Source organism: Branchiostoma floridae, chromosome 2, assembly GCF_000003815.2.
Source record: "Branchiostoma floridae strain S238N-H82 chromosome 2, Bfl_VNyyK, whole genome shotgun sequence".
NCBI lineage: Eukaryota > Metazoa > Chordata > Leptocardii > Amphioxiformes > Branchiostomatidae > Branchiostoma > Branchiostoma floridae.
This window is the reverse complement of record NC_049980.1, coordinates 23,136,041-23,155,794: the sequence shown is the minus strand read 5'-3', so window position 1 is coordinate 23,155,794 and position 19,754 is coordinate 23,136,041. Positions and strand designations below refer to the sequence as shown.

General features: G+C 41.2%; 3 protein-coding genes across 3 annotated transcripts in view; 2 read left to right on the top strand and 1 right to left on the bottom strand.

The window, feature by feature from the left end:
- Positions 1–717: 717 nt before the first annotated feature.
- On the top strand, positions 718–7,753 carry LOC118407882. Its single transcript, XM_035808459.1, has 11 exons — positions 718–1,007; positions 1,358–1,654; positions 2,054–2,264; positions 2,563–2,705; positions 2,988–3,167; positions 3,669–3,797; positions 4,538–4,722; positions 4,970–5,090; positions 5,439–5,576; positions 5,824–6,011; positions 6,299–7,753. The coding sequence occupies exons 1-11, from the start codon at positions 884–886 to the stop codon at positions 6,731–6,733; spliced, it is 2,151 nt and encodes a 716-aa protein (XP_035664352.1). The 5' UTR covers positions 718–883; the 3' UTR covers positions 6,734–7,753.
- On the bottom strand, positions 7,162–13,032 carry LOC118407903 (protein YIPF6-like). The gene is made up of 3 exons (XM_035808479.1): positions 12,771–13,032; positions 8,456–8,617; positions 7,162–8,345 (listed from the first exon to the last, which is right to left on the bottom strand). Exons 1-3 carry the CDS (start codon positions 12,927–12,929, stop codon positions 7,989–7,991), a joined length of 678 nt encoding a protein of 225 aa, XP_035664372.1. The 5' UTR covers positions 12,930–13,032; the 3' UTR covers positions 7,162–7,988.
- A 320-nt stretch (positions 13,033–13,352) lies between these two features.
- Positions 13,353–19,754, top strand: part of LOC118407877 (jouberin-like) — a gene marked incomplete in the record, with an annotated part of 14,322 nt that continues 7,920 nt past the window's right edge. The window contains 15 exon segments of the mRNA XM_035808446.1: positions 13,353–13,630; positions 13,946–14,035; positions 15,042–15,126; positions 15,618–15,678; positions 15,939–16,165; positions 16,328–16,554; positions 16,806–16,989; positions 17,111–17,270; positions 17,442–17,570; positions 17,851–18,075; positions 18,315–18,385; positions 18,564–18,587; positions 18,819–18,926; positions 19,160–19,214; positions 19,594–19,709. Coding sequence (XP_035664339.1) covers positions 13,615–13,630; positions 13,946–14,035; positions 15,042–15,126; positions 15,618–15,678; positions 15,939–16,165; positions 16,328–16,554; positions 16,806–16,989; positions 17,111–17,270; positions 17,442–17,570; positions 17,851–18,075; positions 18,315–18,385; positions 18,564–18,587; positions 18,819–18,926; positions 19,160–19,214; positions 19,594–19,709 — 1,778 coding nt within the window.

Here is a 19,754-nt window from a genome sequence, read left to right as displayed (position 1 = left end):
CCGTTCGCGTTTAACTTTGTCATGCATCATTCTGTGTTCTTTCAAGCAAAATCAACGAATTTTTCACTAGCTGCAGAGATCCAGATGTGTCAAAAGATCTTCTAATCTTAACTGTTACCTGTCTCCCTTAACGTGGGAACCGTAGCTATGACACGTGTCTGTATAGCGGCTTCATTGTGAAAGCCGAAACCACGGAAGTAGCTCAGAAGCGGTGCAACAGGGTAAAACTTAAAAGGCGCACACTCTAAGTCTGTCACTCAATTCAGAAATGATGCATAACTTCAACTTTTATAGCAATCCCAAAGAGAGTAACGTGTGTTACTAGTTAGTCTTACTAGTATGTGGCCGAGTACGTTAGTATGACATCATTATTGAAGGAACAGTTTCCACCCGTTCAAACAAAAACCAACACAGGGCACAGAAACAGCCCGTCAACTGCAAAACAAAACGCCGACAGAAAGGTCATATGACGTCAACAGAAACATGTAACAAAACAAACATGTCGGTCAAATTGCACATCTTTGGACGAGTCCACTGTGGTCCGTTGTTTGGGGAGAACAGCTTATTGCTTATTTTCTGGGCTACGTTTAGTATCACCGCACGAATGTATTCAAGTTGAACAGATATGCGACAGAAATTGAGTAAGGAATCTACAATATGGAAAAGTAAGGAATTTTGATTTTTTTTCAGTGAAATGGGTATGAAGGGTCCAATAACCTCCAGTCCAGAAGTTCTCTGTTACTGTCGTTGATTTGATGCCGTAATCAAAAGTTTTGCGTTTAAAATCAAAGAAGCAGAAAGGGGGTAAATACAAAGACGAGAGACAGAAAATGACAATTTCTTGCAGGGAAATACGAGCACGTGTGATTTCCTTACTCTGCAGATGGTGCTCGGTACAGCATTCGTGATTCTCGCTCTTCTCGGAAGATCTGCCTTTCCCGTGACAGTCGCTCCATATGACTACATGTATGACGAAGACTACTATGAGTATGATTACGCAAATTACGGTAAGAGCAAGAACTATCTTAAAGGAACTTTTTATATGGACAATTATGGTTGAAATCTCATTAGACTACCCTGCACATTATCTATTTCATCTATTATGTTTGTTACCTCCATGAAAAATGGAGGTACAGACTGTTTGCGCGCGTAAACTTCGTAACTGTGGGGGTGTTGAAATGACTTTCATGATGTTTGCTATGCAGGCAGCTTAGACAGAAATGTACACAATACTTTTAACCCTAACTAACTGTAAAGTACTGTCATCTCAATGCAAACCAAATATTCAGTTGGCTCATCCTGGTTCTGTGAAATCTTTGCGCACAATGAGTGACTTCTTTCATGCTGTATACAACAGATCCGTGTGACTACATTGATGATCTTGAGATTCACAAGGCCTATGAAGGGGAGGAGGTGACGATGAGATGCCCCCTGGCGGACTGCATCATTCCCAGCAGCCCTTTCTCCTGGTTCAAAGATAATAAAGCATACCCCTGGACAGACCGGCCGACTGAGAGGATCAGTCTGAGAGGAGACCAGCACGAGATGTTGGAGATTGACTCGGTGCAGATCGCTGCTGACAACGGCACGTACCGATGTGAGGGGTTCAACGGGACAGAACACCTGGTTGGGCATATCTCTCTCCACGTGAAGCGTTAGTATCACATTGATTAGCCTCCTTTGTAGACCTTGTATGAGCACTGCCATTTAAGTTGGGGAGGGCTGATTTGTGTGCAAGGTTCTCCAATGCCCAGGTGCACGTAAATGACAACCAATGCTGGCTCTCGTAGAAGGTCTACAAAGGAGGCAATGCTTTGACAATTTTTTTCCCCCTTTAGTTGAAACTGGTTGTATTTGGATGTTACATATTAGGCAATTTGCACAGTTAGCATTAAGACTTCATCTGACCTTTCAGACCTTTCAACAAGTCATTCTCATTTCCTAATGTGTTGTAATTTTCCATCCCTGTAATACCAACCTAGTGAACTCTTCTCTGAGACAGTGGGATATGTTTTGCTGCTCATAATGTTCCAAGACTTGCTATCTTCTCTAGTCTCGATGACCACACTACCGCCCATCATCCTATATCCCATGGATACCAGTACTAGTGCGTATGTGGAGTACCGCCGCCTTGGCCAGAACGTCACCTTCACCTGCACGGCGTATCTGGGCGTACAGCAGGTGATCAAGCAGGTGTACTGGCTTGTCAATGGCACCTTTATCAATGGCAAGGACAGGGTCAAAGAGGGGCCGCATACTGAGAGGTTAGTTCTGATTGGCTTGCATCCTTGGAAAGTCTTTTATAGCTAGCTGACACCTTTCTTAGGCTTGGACACACTATGTCATAGACTTGCAAATAATTCACTTTTGGCTTGGAAAGGTTCTGTCAGAGAATTAGAGATTTTACAAGATTGGAAATGCGCTTAATATGCAAACTGGGAAAGACTCTCTCTGTTGCTGTGGGTCTGGTATGTCCAACAATTTGAAGGAACAGCAGAATTCACGAAGTGCTGTGGTTTGATACTTGAAACGGTATCATTATGTTTTTCCTGACAATTGTAGGGAGGATGAGACAGGAAGAGAGTTTGTGAACAGAACCCTGGTCATCACCGACATCCAGCCTGAGGATTACAGGGAGTATACCTGCGTGGCTAAGAACCTGTTTGGAAATGTCACAGCACAGGTCCAGCTGACAGAGGGGGACGGTGAGCTCATTCTAGATTTTCACATTCATGAAAAGGAAGGAATCTTTTTATTATATTCAGATTTTGTTTGTTCATTTGTCTTGGTGTGCATTAAAATTTGTTTCAGCTAGCCTGAGTCCAAGGTTGGGCTTAGTTGAACTTTAAAAAGATTCTGTTGATGCTGTTCGATGGCGTTCCGATAAACGTGAGTGAATGGTGATAAACATTTCATCTTTGACACTAAATTGAGATGCCTGCAAAGTAACTTGATTGATTCATAATTGAATCCCGTTGTCCATTTAGATCCCAACAGCAGTCCTGTCAAAGAAGATTTGAAGGAGGAAATGCAGCAGTACAGGAATGGGGCAGCAGGGGGCGGTGCTGTACTGCTGATGCTGTGTGTTCTGGCCACAGTGTATTACTGGAAGAAACTGGAAATCCGCCTGATGATCAAGGACAAGTTCATGCCATTTGAGGAAGGAGGTACCTTTTGCTTTTGTTGCTGTTTGCATTTTCAAAATAGGAATAATCTCATGATCATTCATGAGGGATGTTTGGGACATTCTTTAGCTACATGTAGTATGTTGCCACCTGAGTTCTATAGTCTATAGAATCATTTATTGCAGAAATTCACAAGGCCTTTCTATGTATTACCATATATGGTTCAAATTTTTGGGTGTTATAGTTTTGATACAATAAAAGTTGCTAGTGTCATTTACAGTATATAGTCTCACATTACACAGGCTAATAATTATTGGTAACAAAGTGACAAGTGCATAATTGCCCTTCAATCAGTCACCAGTCCTTCAGGCTAGTTTATTGACAACAAAAGTATGACCACTTTCACTAGAAATAAGTGGATACAAACTTACGATGTAATAATAAGTGTAAAGGAAGGTGAACAGCTTTGAGTGTTTATCAATTATGATATTAGACTACAATCCAATGCATGATAAAGTTTATTGACAACCTCCTGCTGTACAGACACCATCGAGCACATGTCTGACGGTGACGAGGATTTCCAGTTCCATGAACAGGAGCTGCACGTGACACACTTCACCATGGACATCAAACTGCAGCAGAACGCCAGGGTCCTGCTCTCCCAGGAGAAAGGTATGTCATCAAATCTGTCTGGTCATTTCTTTCCTGTCATACCAATAGATAACTTTAGCCCTTAGGTCCTTCTGCGCCTGAAGGCACATTGGGCAGCAATGTGCCAACTACTCTGCTCCCTCACTCCCTAAACATCTTTCCAGGGGATGCTTGCTCTTTTCAAGTTCTGTTTGAAAATCCTTTACCTGCTATTCTTTGTTCTACCTCCTTTCCTGGTGAGATCTCGTGGCAGAGGACATGCCATGAAAGTTGCTTTCTCCTTCCAGTTTCGAATGATGTCGCTCAGTGGCATGGTTTGGACTCCTTCTCAAGATTTCTTTGTTAATGGCCTTTCACTTTCAGTTCCTCTGCTGAAACTAATCTAGTTTTTTGCTTCAGTCTGGCTTCAAACCAGGTCATTAAGTTTAACATCATTGCTTCTCTGAATGTCGACTGATTGACCATAGGCAGGACATCTCACAAACCTGTGGAATGAACTAAGGACTGCACTCTTTTTTTCCTCCCAATTCTCTACTATAAAATCAAATTTCCTGTTTGCATTTGACCTCTTCCTGTTGAAGCGACCACAATCAACGTGCTGATTATTCTGTCGCTTTGTGTAAAAAAGTGTAACACACAAAGTGTAACAAAGTTTCTTCTAGATTTCGGGTCGCTATACATTGTGTATCAACATCATTTCTCGCTGCTCAGAGTTTTGTAAGAGATCCCTACAATCACAGAATGTTACCCTTACAATGTAGGTCCTGAAGGCGTCACATACGAAATCATCATTGGTTCGGACAACAACACCAGGTCTGCCATCTGCCGGCATGTTCATGGGATGGGGGAGTCAGACCAGAGAGAAGTCTCTGCTTTGACACCTCAGATTCTATCCAGGGATGAATGGAAAACCTTCTGGGTTAGCTTCAAGGAAGGAATCATCGAGGTTTGAAAGTTTGTCTATCACTATATAATTATAAGCTGGAATTAAGACTGCAAACAATTTTGTAAGTTTTCAAGTTAAAGGACATTAAGGCAAGCCTTGAAATGCTTGGAATTGTGTAGTGGCTGTTGCTTTTATCCCCAAGAGAGCCAAATGATCTAATCTCAGACTGTTGTTTCTTGTCATTACAAAGTTGACTTTCTGTCCTAAAAACAAACTTACAGCATGTCTTGCTATGTTTGCTGCTAAGGTGGGAACCCCAGGAGAAGATCCATTCCTGAAGTGGGTTGAGGGAGAGCCTCTCAACGTGAAGTACCTGGGATACATGAACGGTTCCAGGTCAAAGGGCAAACTCAGGTTCTCAGACCTTGGTATGACCCTGTCTTCTTCTTTTTGTTTGTGTGTACAGTATTTCATAACTGATATGCTATCAAAGAAATATTCACATTAAATTTTATAGCAACAATTATCAACAGCAGCTACTATCATATCACTTAAGCTAATCTGGTGTAGGTACATGTACTATGATGTAGCAGACAGCAAAGGCAGACTACAATTTCCAGTAATAGTATTACCTGTAATATGGAATTACTTCTAGTTTTATAGGTTGAGAACCAAAAGAGATTAATGATTTGTTGCTTTGTCAAGATCCAGTTTGCTGTCTGTTTTGAAAGTATGTTATGTTTATCTCTTTGAATGGTTGCCTAATGTTTCTACAGGTCAGAAGGAGTATGATGTGTTTATCCTGTACGATATTGAGCAGTTTGAGTTTGTGAAGAACCTCCTCCTGCCCTTCCTGGAGAAAACTTGTCGCTGTGTGGTCAGGATTGAACATCGCGACTTTACTGGAGGGACAGGTATGTTAATATTAGGCCATTGAGTTTTTTAACTTAATATCAACATTTTCCTTTTGCAAAATAAGGAAAATATCTTAACCCCGCCATGTAAACATGTGCGAACATGTTCAGGGCTCCCTTGGAAATCAGTCATCTAGACTGAAGGGACTACCCTATAAGATCAATCAATCAATCAATCAATCAATATAAACCTAAATAAACTGTTATGTCTTGTATTGTAACCATAGATTCTCCTGTTTACAACCAGAATTATATGACAACTACATCGAGTTCATTGAGCGGTCCCGCCGTGTGCTGTTTGTTCTGTCTCCCAACTACGTCAAGAACCAGTGGATGAAGTTTGCATCATGTGTCGCTCTGGACGAGATGCTGCGGGAGAAGGCCAGGATTGTAATGATTGAGTACCAGCCAATCAAGGACCAGGAGGACTTCGAGGTAATGAACATATGCTTCAGGATTATCTTCATGAAAATGGGTTGGTAGGAATAATGTAACATGTTCTGGCTGGCAGACAACAATGACAATTTTCCCTCAGATGATTTGCTTGGCAGTATCTTTAAGGATTCTAGTAAGCCTAGGGTGTAACTTTCTGTGTAGTGTACTGTATCTAAAGGGCCAGGGGGTACTTTGTATATGAGCTAAAGAGCTCTGACTCATGTCTTCCCCACTTTCTGCTGCTTCTGTAAGACATACATCTGTCTAAAACCTTTTACTTCTCCCAGACACTGAAGATATTCAACGAGCAGGTCCAGAAGCTGATGAAAGCGGTCACTTGTATCAAGTGGTCAGAAGAGGCAGAGAGCAGGGCTGACCATCGGTTCTGGCGCGAGCTCCGTTACAACATGCCCAAGAAGAGAGTCCTTAGCAGGAAGAGCTCAGCCTGGGAACTGCTTCGTCAGCGCTCCGTTGTGGCCGACAGTATTGTTTCTAATTCTATCGTCCGTTTTGGGTTTCGGCGGCAGAGGTCCACTCTGTCAGATGGTGTTGCTGACTACAACAGGGAAAACAAAAGGTCCACATTTTCTGATGACAACGCAATTATTGCTGAGGACGACCATGAAGAGGTTCATGTTACAACACCATGCCTACATTTCATTGATGAGACACGTGTGTGCAATGAAAGGAGCAGTATGCTGGAGAAGGAGACAGTTCTGTAACTCATCATCTTATGTAGCCTCTCACACTCATAGGCAAGTTATATATTACAGGCTAAAAGTGCCTCAGTCTCAAGAACACCTCAAGCCAGTGTGATAGGGGCTTCAGCTGTAGAAGGATGTTTGACTACAATTAAGTTTAAAAGTCGTCTGTTTTTTTGTGTCACATGACAGGTACTGTATAGTCACCAAGAATTACCTGGTGAGAAGAATTAAGATTTTTTGATAGTTCAATGTTCAATAACATCTGATCAGGAGGATGTGTATTTTGTGAAAAAGTCTATGTTATTACAATATTACTATTAGTTAAATGTAATTTCAGTGAGTAATAAAATTATGTCATCCGTGTGGTAAGCACTTAAATACTGTTTGTAGTAGTATCACATTTAGAAGTATAACTATTAGCAAAGGAACATAACGATACAGCAGAAAGGCTTGTAATTTGTATTTGTTGTATTACATGAATTTCATACATGCATGTAATGGTAGCTGTAGGTGGTACCTTCAACTGAACAAATATATCCTTTATCCAGTAGCAAAACTTTAGAATATGATTGTATAGTACACACACACACCTGATTGTACAATAACCTGAAAAAAAAGTTGTAAAAGGTTTGACCTTCTTCATCATCAAAACTAATTAGTCTGTTGAAATGATTTCCTTATGTACAAAACTGTGTGCCATATCTTATAATTAATCACATACCCGAAAAGGAAACAAAAAAATATAATAAATAAACTGAATTGACAGGAACAATGCTTGCATTTTATGGTTGAAAAGCTAACTCCTTATAACATGATAAGTTTAACTTTAACGTATAGATACAACATTGATTGAAAACTACGTAAGAATTTACATATCTTCGTTGTCTCTTCTGATATAACAATAATACTTACAAACTTCTTTCAATTCCAATGAATATATACATGCTAGTACCCTTCAATATACAAATCCTTCAAATATAGATTCCTTGTAATAACAACAGCTTAGTTTGCAGATACTTTGCAGAGTCATGGCACAGAAAGAAGAATACAAAAAAAAACAAAACATTTTGCCACCATTACCTATATCTCATAAATTATTGCTTATCATTTTCAATAACTAATATTAAAGATCTTCAAAACTTGACCTTCTACCCTTGTGTCCAAAATGCTCTAATCCATGAGGAAATCTATCAGCTATAATCAAGTCATAAACTCATAAGGATCTAGTTTTGGACTGCTTCTAATAGGCATTCTACTGTACTTCAGTCTGATACTAAGTGTCCGAGTGTGTATGTGATATTATCATCCAGCTGATGATAAAGTAAAACAAAAAGATTGGATAAACTGCCAGAGCTTTTCTGTTGACTGGTTGGCTGTCTCCCAGAAAGGCCATTGCTGCAAAGGTCGACCAGGCAAACCCAAGAAGAACGGTCACAAACCGTATGGCGAACAACACGATAGTCTGTGTGGCGGAGGCTGCCAGGATAATTCTGCAGACGATGAGTGCCATGCTGAGTGGAAGGACACAGTAGCCCAGGACACACACACTCTGGAAGAACGAAAGCTGACCTCCAAGCAGCTGGGAGTTCAAGGTCACAACCACAGCACCAACCCACAGAATCACAAACACCTGTGACAACCAAAACTTTTATTAAGTTCACAGTGATTTGATTTTGTGGTAAGGAGAAAATGGAGTGTCCGTTGTGGTTTGAGTAAATGCAATAATGCTACATGGCTTACCTCAGCAAACTGTGGTGCTCCGGTGTCTGCTGCGTTGTCTCCCTGTAGTAAGAGTGCCACCATGACACACAGGACCAGGGGGCCCCACAGGTCCCACTCCCTCAGTAAGGACCGGCTGCCTTTCAGTGGGTTCAACACATGCACAAACTTCTTGCCAACAGCCTGAAATTGAAAGGTGAACAGCTGACTTGACAAACAGTTTATGACACAAACGACATATAACCACGAAGTCAAACATTTGTAACTTCCTTGTGCACCCTACTATATACTGTATTATTTTGAGGAGTCGAACCTGCAAGCCCTAGTGGCGAAATACTTTGTACTGCCCCCAAAACACAGTGCACGGGGATATCGGTAATTATCTGAACCGTATCGGAAATACATCGTCTCTAATAACTGGAAATGTATCGGAAAACTGTGCGTATTGTCACCATAGTTTGTGTACATGTGGAACTGCGTCGGAACTGTGTCGGCCACTTAACGTTTTCCGATACAGCAACGATGACCTTCCGATGGGAAAACAATTTCCAACATAAATCCGATGGTTTTCCACGAAATTTATCGGTATCACATCGGTTTCTTTTTCCCACAGATTTCCGATGGCGGTCGCCAAGGCAACAAGTAACAGACATGGCAGATGGGATTTCCCCGCTTGGATGTGGCCATGGCAACGCCGCTGAGTGACGTGTAGCCTCTTTATTGGTTACCATGGCTACTGAATGATTGACATACGAAGCAACCACGTGATCCGTTTCATTATATAGCGTGGAGTGGCGTATCCACATTTCTACGTGCTAAATGTTATAGAATGAAAGCAGAGTTTGTTTTCTCAGCGGTAGCGTTAAGAATATGAATAAATAAAGATAAGGGAAACTTCAGACGATCACTTTGAAACCAGAAAGTGTGGGTTCGGGCCCTTGGTGCGACATTATTTTGAAGGGCAAAATATACTGTTACCATTTTGTTGGGGTAGAAAAACAAAACGAATTCCGAAGTCCCAACTTCCTTTGGAAACACTTGCCGAAACGGAATCAAGTCAAAAGTATGAAACTTGCCTACCGGCATCACGCTGGGATAGCCGGGACATATATATATATATGTAGATCCTTGGACCAAACCAGGCAAGCTCGAAAGCTCCCTGAGATCAAGGAGGTTGATGATGATTGACAGGGTGGGCCCGAAGGCTCTTCCCCTAGCACCTTGCGGGCGATCAAGGCGATTATGTCAAGATTTCAACCACCCACAGGGCAGACATCACGCTTCGGCTTTACTTCATCAGCGTGAATGCCTGCTGACGCTGTGCGCCAGATGGTACGGGTTCCGTGGTTCCTAAATGTCAGCATCTTGAAAAGTGCCCACCTGATATGAGCTGTAAATACAATTCATGCAGAAAGTTGTCTATGCTTGCATACTTCAGAATGTGGTTCTTAAAGTGGCCAAATTATATCTATTTCACAAAGCTGTACATAAAGAAACTGATTTTAGTGATTTGGACAAGAACAATTGCGTATATTTCATCGTGCGCCAAACCCGTTCACAAAACATGTTTATTATCAGAGCAATTCAATAAATAAAAACATTTCATAAATTATGTTAATGAGGTCCCGAGCACAAGTTGGTGTGAACACCACTCATGCATATAGTTGTCTACGCTTGCGTACTTTGTATGTGGTTATTGAAATAAAAACATTACATCTTTTTCACAAAACTGTATAAAAAGAAACTGATTTAAGTGATTTTGACAATAACAATTGCGTATATTTCATCGTACGCCAAACCCGTTCACAAAACATGTTTATTATCAGAGTAATTCAATAAATAAAAACATTTCATAAATTATGTTAATAAGGTCCAGTTTATGAGCGTTTTCTCTTGCCGAGCCGTCAACCCAGTTGCTTATCATAGATAGACGGACAGAAAATGAATACCGCACTTTCTCGATTAAAGTACCTTTGTTTGGGAAATAAAAATCGTTTCTGACTAATCTGTAATGGACCTCCTGCCTTCAACTTGTTAAAATAAATAAATCAGACAACAGTTCAGCCTTGGTTTCTTGCATGGAATATTTTGGCACCGCTTACGCTAGTTAATATCTTGTCACTGTCGGCTTGCGGCTGGTGGACAAACGTAACTCATTTGTGCATGAGCTAGTCCCTCTTTGAGATTTGTCTCGGTGTTTGGTTGCCACAAATTTTCGTTTTACCGGCGCCGGTTCTACATTTGGAATTGCAAGTCTCTCTTTTAATCTTATAGAAAAACAACACGTCTTTTGTGAGTTATGTTTCGGAGTTCACCACGAAACGCCTGTGACAGAACCTCGTTCATACGTGACAAGTATCAGGTTATTTTTGCTGTCAGTTTTCGCTGATTGCCTGTCAAAAATGATTGAATTTGCGTTAGGCAAAGTTTCAGACAGTCCGGCGCCGGCGGCACGATCTTCAAAAGGCCAAGATCTGTCAATCAAGACTACGCACCGTGGGAAAGTGTTCATTTGTAGTGGCCATCTCGGAGCTGCTGTTTGCTGATGTAGTATCAAATCTCATAATCTATAGTTCAGTTTTATCCAGATCCCAGACGATCCTCGCTATTTTTGTTACAGCGCTCAATCAAATATTTGGCTATATCAATTGCAATTTGAAGAGTTGTACTCACAGAAAAAATGTGCCGCTAACATGCGTGTTTGTTTACACTTGAGGTACGTGCGGGTCCAACCTTTAGCTTGCGTTGTTCTTTATATCTTACCGTATTTTTCTGTGTTCCGTTGATACATATAAAAAATGCTGACACAGTTTTGGTAACATCGGATTTTATTGCTAACTTTTTGCACTGCTTTACAACCATATCTTTATCATCGTGGGTAAATAACTCCAACTAAGTAAGTCACAGTTCTGTGAGCTGTTGTTAATCGCACGGCCGCGGTGACCGCGGTAAGAATTTATGTACATGTACAACGTATCTCTTGCGGAAACCTTGTGGCGTCTTCCATACAATTTCTGCGGATGATTTCGGGACGTCCAGAAGTTTTTGTAACTTTACGTATCCTAACTTCTGTGGAAGATTGCACGACGTACTAGTATTGCGGAAGATTATGGGACGGTCTACTAGCGGAAGAACCGGAACGTCTGCAGAAACTTGAAGCGCATTTCGTGGCCGTTACTGATGACACATATACGATTGTATTCTTTTATAAAAGCACTTATGTCATCCTCTTGCGTCAAAATATCTTCATGGATTTCATGGACCCATTTCGACGCACAGTATTTTAAACTACGGTGATTCTGAAAAATTGTTCCGATAGTGCACGTGGTTGTCTGGTTGATCCTTTGATCTGTCTTGTACTATTACGGTCCGGCAAATGCTTGACTTTGTCTTTTTTATCAAGTGATAATATCCATATCTTGTTAATAAACTATAGTCTGTGTAAACTGTCTTTGGCTGGGTTCATGTTAACTTTCGAAACGTGTTAGTTCCAGGATTAGTGTTAGTATTAGAGAGTTAGTGTTTAAGAGACAAAACGAACTTTTGAGACAAACAGTGAAACAAATGAACACGAAATCAAACTCAACGGGAACAAAACGGATAAATCAATAGACAATTTAAGATAAATCGGTTCTTCCGTGACAGCACATCTCCATCCTCAAACTTTGACGGTATTGACAAACCTGAAGAACGGGAATACACGACATTAGTCATGATCAACATAATGCACTGGTCAACTAGCCACCGAAAGTGACAGTGGTTAAAAAAGCGGGCACCGTAAAATTATCAATTTCCCTGGTTAAAAAAAAATGTAACGTTAAAAGAAATATGTATGGTAATCAACAAAACAGTATCAACTCTGTAGCTCGTTTACTGATATCGAGATATTCCTACATTATCCTGTTAATCGGGGCCTGACGCCTATCATGACCTCAAGTGACCTCCAGTCGGTGCGTGAAAACCGACACATTTCCGACATCTATCGGGCACGTATCGGAAGGCTGACGGGATCCGCGGGAAAACAATGGGCGGGCGCCATTGATTTGGTCTGATTTCTGGGTTTCTGTCGGATCCAACGTCGGAAAATCTGAATGTGAAAATCCGACACAGATCTTACATAATTACGTTACCAACCCGTTAACAACCCGACTTCCCCGTGCACTGTGAAATAACTACTTGAATATCAGTGTGTCATGATGAATAGGCTTTGAGTTTGACAGGAATGAACCATCTGATCTGATATAGCCCAAGAAACAATGAAAACACCTGTTCTAAATATGCCGGTTTGTCCGCCCCTCCCCTTCTACCCTCCCACACACTAATGGCAATAAAATACCTTCAGATCTCTCAGAATAGTATCCTTCACCGGCTCGTCTAGAGTGGAGAAGTCATCCTCGTCCTCCTCGGGAGGAGCTCCGGGGACGGTGATGTCTCCCTCCACGTCTAACGGCACCTGGTCCGTCACGTCAGACACGTCAACACTAGTCGCCGCCATGTTGGGATGTGTTTTATTCGGGACAAGCCATTAGTTGCACGAGGAGAGCTCAAATGACAAAGTACCGGGGGAAACGGAAGATCCGGACTTGTACAGAGATTAAAAAACTTGTTTTAAACTATTTTACTTTCTATGTCGTTCTTTACAGAAGAAAAATGTGTATCTACGACTCTACTTTCTCTAATCATTTTGAACGTAATGGTTTATCCCTAGAACATACCATTTTTAAACGTTCTTCAGACTTAGAGTATGACCTTTACGCAAATAAAATCTAAATCATAGGAGAAAAATCCAAAAATTGAAAATATTTACTTAGATTGGCATCAAAGATTTAGGTGGGCAGTGCTACCGTACGAAACAATATGAAATGTAGAAAAACATTTCCCGCATTAGTAATGGTACAATCCATTCCGTCACTCTCTTCAAATTCAGTTGCTAGCCAAGCGGTGTGGATCAGACAAGCTGATTGGTTGTATCGTACGGACCCTTTGTTTTTAAGCCAATGAACGGGAAGCTGACATTTTACGACGAATTCCAATTAGATGTGCTGTCTGGCGGGTGTCAACATAGTTCAAACAGGTGTTGGGTGGAACAAAAACATTGCGAAAACAACAAAATAAGTTGAATCATGTAGATATTTGAAGCCAGTTTGATTTGCTAGTATACTGGAAGGATAGGAGCAGGTATGGCGGAAGAAATCGGTACGTAGTTCTTTTCCTTCGAGCCTTTCTTTCGTGTGATTTTTTTTGGGGGGGGGGGCACAAAGGTTTTAACGTGTATCTTATAACCATGTAACGTTATAGGCATATAATATATTTTAGACAAAAATCTCGCAGTCCAAAGGACAGAGTAATTTTGCTGGTATCCGTAGCAGGATAAATATTATGGCAATCCTTGTGCGTTTCTTGTCGACCAAACATGCATCTTTGTGTGACAGTGTCAGCAGCTAGCAGAATCAGACTTCTTCAGTTCTTGCTATATCTTCTTCTTTTGAAATAAAACCTATACGGCTATAGGTTTGAACTCGATGAAGCAGAGGAGGAAGAAGAAATCTTCCAGGAGACCTCCGTCCAGCCCAGACCCTGATGAGGATGTACCATCACCAGGTGTGTAATCACCTACTAGTATAATCATTGTAGTGTACTCTAATTAAGACATCTCAAATACTAGCTGGGGCGACTCTGTAGAAAACGTATTTACTTGTAATTATAAACATAGAAGTTGTTTTCTATACAGAGTCGGGGCAAGCTCCATTGGCCATGTTGTTGGTCATGTTGGGGGGGCGTTTTCGGGTACCTTTCGGTAGCGCTTCCCAGCTTCCCGAAATGCCTCCGAACATGACCGACAACACTTCGGAAGATTTCGGGGAGCGTTGCCGATCATCCAAGATGGCGGCTCGGTAGTTTGAACAGTGAGAAATGTTTGTAACAGGTCGGGTTGTGGAGTACTTATAGGGGTTTTTGAAGACGGCTAACCCCCCCGTCGGGGTAGGCAAGACTCCAGGGAAGCCAGGACGTGCAAAAACCGGAGCAAAAAGGTATCCTCTTGAAGCAGATACCCAAAAACATTATGGCCAATGGAGCTTGCCCCGACTCTGTACAGAAAAAAACGTCTATGTATTACAAGTAAATACGTTTTCTACAGAGTCGCCCCGGCTACTCAAATACCTGCATTTCATGTAATGACACCGTTGGCATGTTGGATTATTGTGCATGTCGGTAAACACACCAACATGCTGCTGCTGTAATCCAATTACCCACCAACATAGTAGGATTCAAATTATGATTACTATGATTTTAATGAAAAGCCTCCAGAGTAAAGTTTCTCGAATAAGAGTGAGACATGCTGTTGTCAGATCTTCATTCAAAACATGTCATTAAAAAGTTTTGATTGAATAATGATTTTGAAAAGTACAACTCTCAAAACTCAATGGGAACATAATTAAAGTTTGTGAGCTTTATACATTTTTCTTTTTCAAATTTAGCAACACATTATCAGGGAATACCTAATCATTTTGTATACTATATAGACTCTGACATGCTTCATGTGAGTTTTAAATGCGTTGACATCTAGTTGCTTATGGAGTCAGACAGAGCTTGTTTACTATGTCAGTTCCAGGTTCTCGGGTCAATGACCTCCGTCCCAAGACTAAAGCCAAGCTGAACCAGCTGCTGGAGGCTGCCATGGAGGAGGCAAAGTAGGGATTTTTGTATTTTTATCATACGGCCACCTCTGGATAAACCTTTAGCTAAGCTATGGTGGGAGATTTTGATGGACATATACTTGTTGTATGTAATCTAAATATGGTACAAAATAACAGTGCTGTGAAAGCAGCTCTGCTGCAGGGTATTTGAGGCCAGGCTGTAATTCTCAAGTTCATGTATGTAGTACCTTTGACTGTGAGTAATTATAATATTCTTGGTGCCGGTGGGGTATAACTGTCATAAGTCTCAGAACCAATAGATTTTCTAGGGTTCAATATTGGCCATGCGCCCCGAAATTGTGCTCTTGACTTGAGAAAGGCACTGTACCTGGTATGCCTACCATGGCAGTGGAGTGATGCTCACTAATACTCTTTGGGTAATCTGTCAAAAGTGTGCCAGAAAACACAGATTTGGTGCACCATTGTGCCAACATCGGCACATTTGCCACCAAGAGCTATATACTAATAATGTTCTCGACACACAGGACCGAAGAGGGAGGGAAGAAAAAGAAGAAAGGAAAGAAGAAGCCCTCAGCAGAAACAGTGGTGAGATTCCAAATACATTTTGTACGGCTTATTTTTTTATTTGACTAATCAATTTATTCACCTGTATTTATGGAGGATTAGAGAGACATGGATATAACAGCAACTAGCTTGTCATTATAATGATGATGACATGGTTTGAGAAGCAGGATATAGTCAAATATTTGTATGTTCACTGAGGATCTAGAATCAAACAAGCAAACTAATATGACTCCTATTTTTTAATTGTACATTGTTGCAACATCTTTTTTTTGAACTCCCAGCTGGATGCCCTCAGAGAAGGTGCTGATCTGAGAAAAGACAGTGCAGATGATTTAAACAGGAGTATGGAGAACAATTCATACGACAGTCCTCGGAACAACAAGAACAGGAGAAGACAGGAGGAGTCTGTCAGCAGGAGTACAGACACCTTAGATGAGGGGGAGAGGTCGCCTGGCAAGAAGAAGAAAAAAAAGAAGAGCAGACTGACAACAGAGGACACGGATCAGGGGTAGGAGAGAATTTTACTGCTAATTATTTGAGCAACAGGATTTTTTTTGTTCTCTCAGTTATGTATTATGGATTCAAGTTGAACCCAGTATCAATGTACACATAGAAAAACAAACATCAAAATCATTATTTTTACTGAAGCAAACTACTTTGTTCTCAACAGAGATGAGCCAATGACAATAGAGGAACTAGCCCCTTCCAAGAAGAAGACAAAGAAAAAGCGGCCACCGTCTGCCTCCCATTCTGACATGACTAAAGCAAACAGTGAGGAGATGCTGGACCAGTACGAGCAGGCGCTGGAGACACGGCAGGAGGATGAGCAGTCTGAGGGGGAGGGCAGTCCTCGCAAGAAGGGCAAGGGGAAGGGGAAGAAGACCAGGAGAAGAAAAGGTACAGGCAATGTTTTTCATGCAAAAGACAGTGCTTTGTGTATAACTGTAAAGGTTGTACATTCTTGAAGGCAAACATGCCCCAACTGTAGTTATCACCATAGTTCATATGCACACCAGTTATTCCTTTGGTAGCTGCATGATTTCTGCATCATAGAGTAGACTAGTACTGCATGAAAACCAACACAGATGTTTGAATGTGTATGGGACTAGTGACATTTTAAGTGCATTTTTATCTGTTTCCATTTCCAGCTGAGTCAACGGAGGACGAGATTGTTGATAGTCCCAGGAAGCAGTTAGAAGATGAGGGGAAAGTCTTGGGCATCACTGTTCACAAGTCTGACCCTCTCAAGACTGACCTCTTCATCCTCCATCCGCTGGTCAGGGTCCACATCTGTGACATGGACACTGGAAACTATGTCAGGAAGTTGGACAAGTGAGTGTCATTGTGTATGTTGGGCCCTTGTAGACAAAAGTAAACTGAAGTAAAATTTTTAGTAAGTCATCAGAAGATGATATGACATCAGGTCATAATGTACTTGTTTATATTTCCACAGAAATCGGCCAGTAACATCTTTCTATGAGACCCAGCGAAGAGAAGTGGAGTTTATCCTCCCCATCATGACTCAGCCATTTGACTTTAAGAAGAAGAAGTCCATGTTGCCAGCCTGGGAAGAACTTCTTATCTTCAATGAGAACTTCAACCTTTTTACCCAGGTTTGTCTTTAAAAGTGGCATTTATACCAAAAGGCCTAATCTGTTCACAAAGTTGAAAAAGTGGTGGCCTTTGTTCTAAAGGGCTGTATCATTATACATTTATGTGTTTGTGGTTTTGTGAATAAGAACAGAAATGACCAAATATTACATGTAAATATTTTGCCATTCCAGATGGAAGACCCAAGAGCAGTTGTACTGTTTGAGGTGTTGGACTTTGTGAGCATGAGTGTAGCCAGTAACAACTACAGGGCTGAGGGGCAGCAGGGCGGCTGGCACAGGATAGCATGGGCCTTCCTCAAGGTAGGGAATGTCCTGCACTGTGTGTGAGGGAATCTCAATGTTTTCTTTGTTCCCTTTGTTACCCATAGTTTGGGCTCCTTGATTAACATTGTAGTTTCTTTGTGTAAGGAATTTAACGAGAGATACGTGTATACAATTTAGCATCTGGCAACAGTGGAGACAAAAATTATGATGGCACAGATTTTGATACTGTCTTTTTCTACAGGCTATCATTACTTTAGTCTTTTAATACTTCTCTGTCTGAGCTTGTGAATTACAGCACAAACTTGTTGATTTCCAGGTTGTTGGTTCCAATGAGAAGCTGAACACAGATAAGAAGGTCCGTTTGCAGCTGTTCTACCCACCGTTTAAGTACAAGCCCAAGCCAGACGTGGTGGATGTGTTTGATTGGTGGCAGAACCTGCCGCGACAGGCCTACCCGTCCACGCTGTACGTCACTGTCAAGGGTATTAAGAACCCTGGGAAAGTGGAGGCTGCACCTAGGTCAATGGTAGCACTGCAGGAGGTAGGCTCTGTCTTACATGTTTATGTAATCTCCACAAAACAGAAGTGGATTACATTAAAAAAAGAAACAATCAGAGTAAAGTTTTCATACCATGTGGTAAAAGACTTGCTGGAATTTTCAAAGGCAAGGTTACATAATTACATTATTCACTGCATCCAAGCTTATTGACTACTTCATCTTTTTGGAAAGATGACAAAAAATCTTGTGCACAAAGTTCTGACCTGTTTGATGTTTTTCAGGAGAAAGGCAGAATGACGTACAAAGAGATGAAACTGACAGCAAAGTTGAAGGACAGAACCTCCAGAACAAGGTGGGTAGTAGTTGACATGAAGCAGAAGCTATTTTATTTACGTTACTTTTCAAAAGCTCCTTGGTTGTAGTAAAACGTGAGTGAGGTTACAAAATGTCTATATAGCTCTGTCCTTGGTGCTGAAAACTAAGTTTGGCACATATAGCTGATGTTATCTCACCTATATTGTTTGTTACAGGGATGAGGTAGAAGGACCAGGCAGGTGGGGTAGGTTTAAAGGCCAGGTGTGTAATCTCACCTGTATTGTTGTTACAGAGATGATGTAGAAGGACCAGGCAGGTGGGGCAGGTTAAAAGGACAGGTGTGTTATCTCACCTGTATTGTTGTTACAGGGATGATGTGGATGGACCAGGCAGGTGGGGCAGGTTAAAAGGACAGGTGTGTTATCTCACCTGTATTGTTGTTACAGGGATGATGTGGATGGACCAGGCAGGTGGGGCAGGTTGAAAGGACAGGTGTGCAGACTGCCCAACAAACAGACCCTGTCCCTGCAGGCAGGCAGGATGGGCTGTATGATTGTCAGGTTCTCTCCTAATGGCAGGTATGGGATATTTTTATTTTATTTTAGCCACTGTCATCAAAACAAATACAATATTTAGTTGGCTGTATGCTGTATATCATGTTAAAAGACTGATTCTGCAATAATTTGAAGAAAGATTATGCTTTTTTGTCATTCTCATCATCTATTTGTAAGTTTGTTATTGACCATATGAAAGTCACTTATTTATTGTTGTGTCAATCAAAGCTTAAATCAATCATCCACTTATCCCCCAGGATGCTAGCCTGTGGTTGTGCTGACAAGGACAGCTATCCCATCCTGATATATGAGGTTAGCGGGTTTTCATAACTCTACGTTAGCTTATGCATACCGTATGAAGTTAAACAGGTACTAGTCTTTTAGACTGACTGACATAGTTTACTTTGATGTAGATGTCAGTCAGATATTTCCACTAGATTTACTTTGACATTTTTGTTGTGTAACCACATGAAACATTGTACTTGATTGATTAGATAATTTTATACTGCTTTCTCTTATCAGCATGTTGTCATCAAACTGCAAAGGATTGAGGCTGATCTCTGATGATTAATCAAAGGCTTGTTATTGAAAATGCTGTCATATGTTATTTTGTATCTTCCACTCTTTTGAGTATCCTTTTGTTATTGAGGTGAGTATGATTTACATACTATGTCTATTTTACTTGTGGCAGATTCCAGAAGGCAGTCTGAAGGGTCAGTTCCTGGGTCATCACAACATCGTTTATGATTTGTCCTGGTCACCTGACAACAACCAACTCTTCTCAGCTTCTTCTGATGGGACAGCAAGGTTAGCTGTGTTCACTTCTTCTGTCTTCAGTGATGTTATGTTCAG

Excerpts from the sequence above, each read along its gene's own strand:
- LOC118407903 (XM_035808479.1), bottom strand. The coding sequence starts at position 12,929 with ATGGCGGCGACTAGTGTTGACGTGTCTGACGTGACGGACCAGGTGCCG. Across the intron at positions 8,618-12,770 it reads CTATTCTGAGAGATCTGAAG|GCTGTTGGCAAGAAGTTTGT; the intron begins GTATTTTATTGC and ends TTTCAATTTCAG. Across the intron at positions 8,346-8,455 it reads GAGCACCACAGTTTGCTGAG|GTGTTTGTGATTCTGTGGGT; the intron begins GTAAGCCATGTA and ends TGGTTGTCACAG.
- LOC118407882 (XM_035808459.1), top strand. The coding sequence starts at position 884 with ATGGTGCTCGGTACAGCATTCGTGATTCTCGCTCTTCTCGGAAGATCT. Across the intron at positions 1,655-2,053 it reads TATCTCTCTCCACGTGAAGC|TCTCGATGACCACACTACCG; the intron begins GTTAGTATCACA and ends TATCTTCTCTAG. Across the intron at positions 4,723-4,969 it reads TCAAGGAAGGAATCATCGAG|GTGGGAACCCCAGGAGAAGA; the intron begins GTTTGAAAGTTT and ends TTTGCTGCTAAG.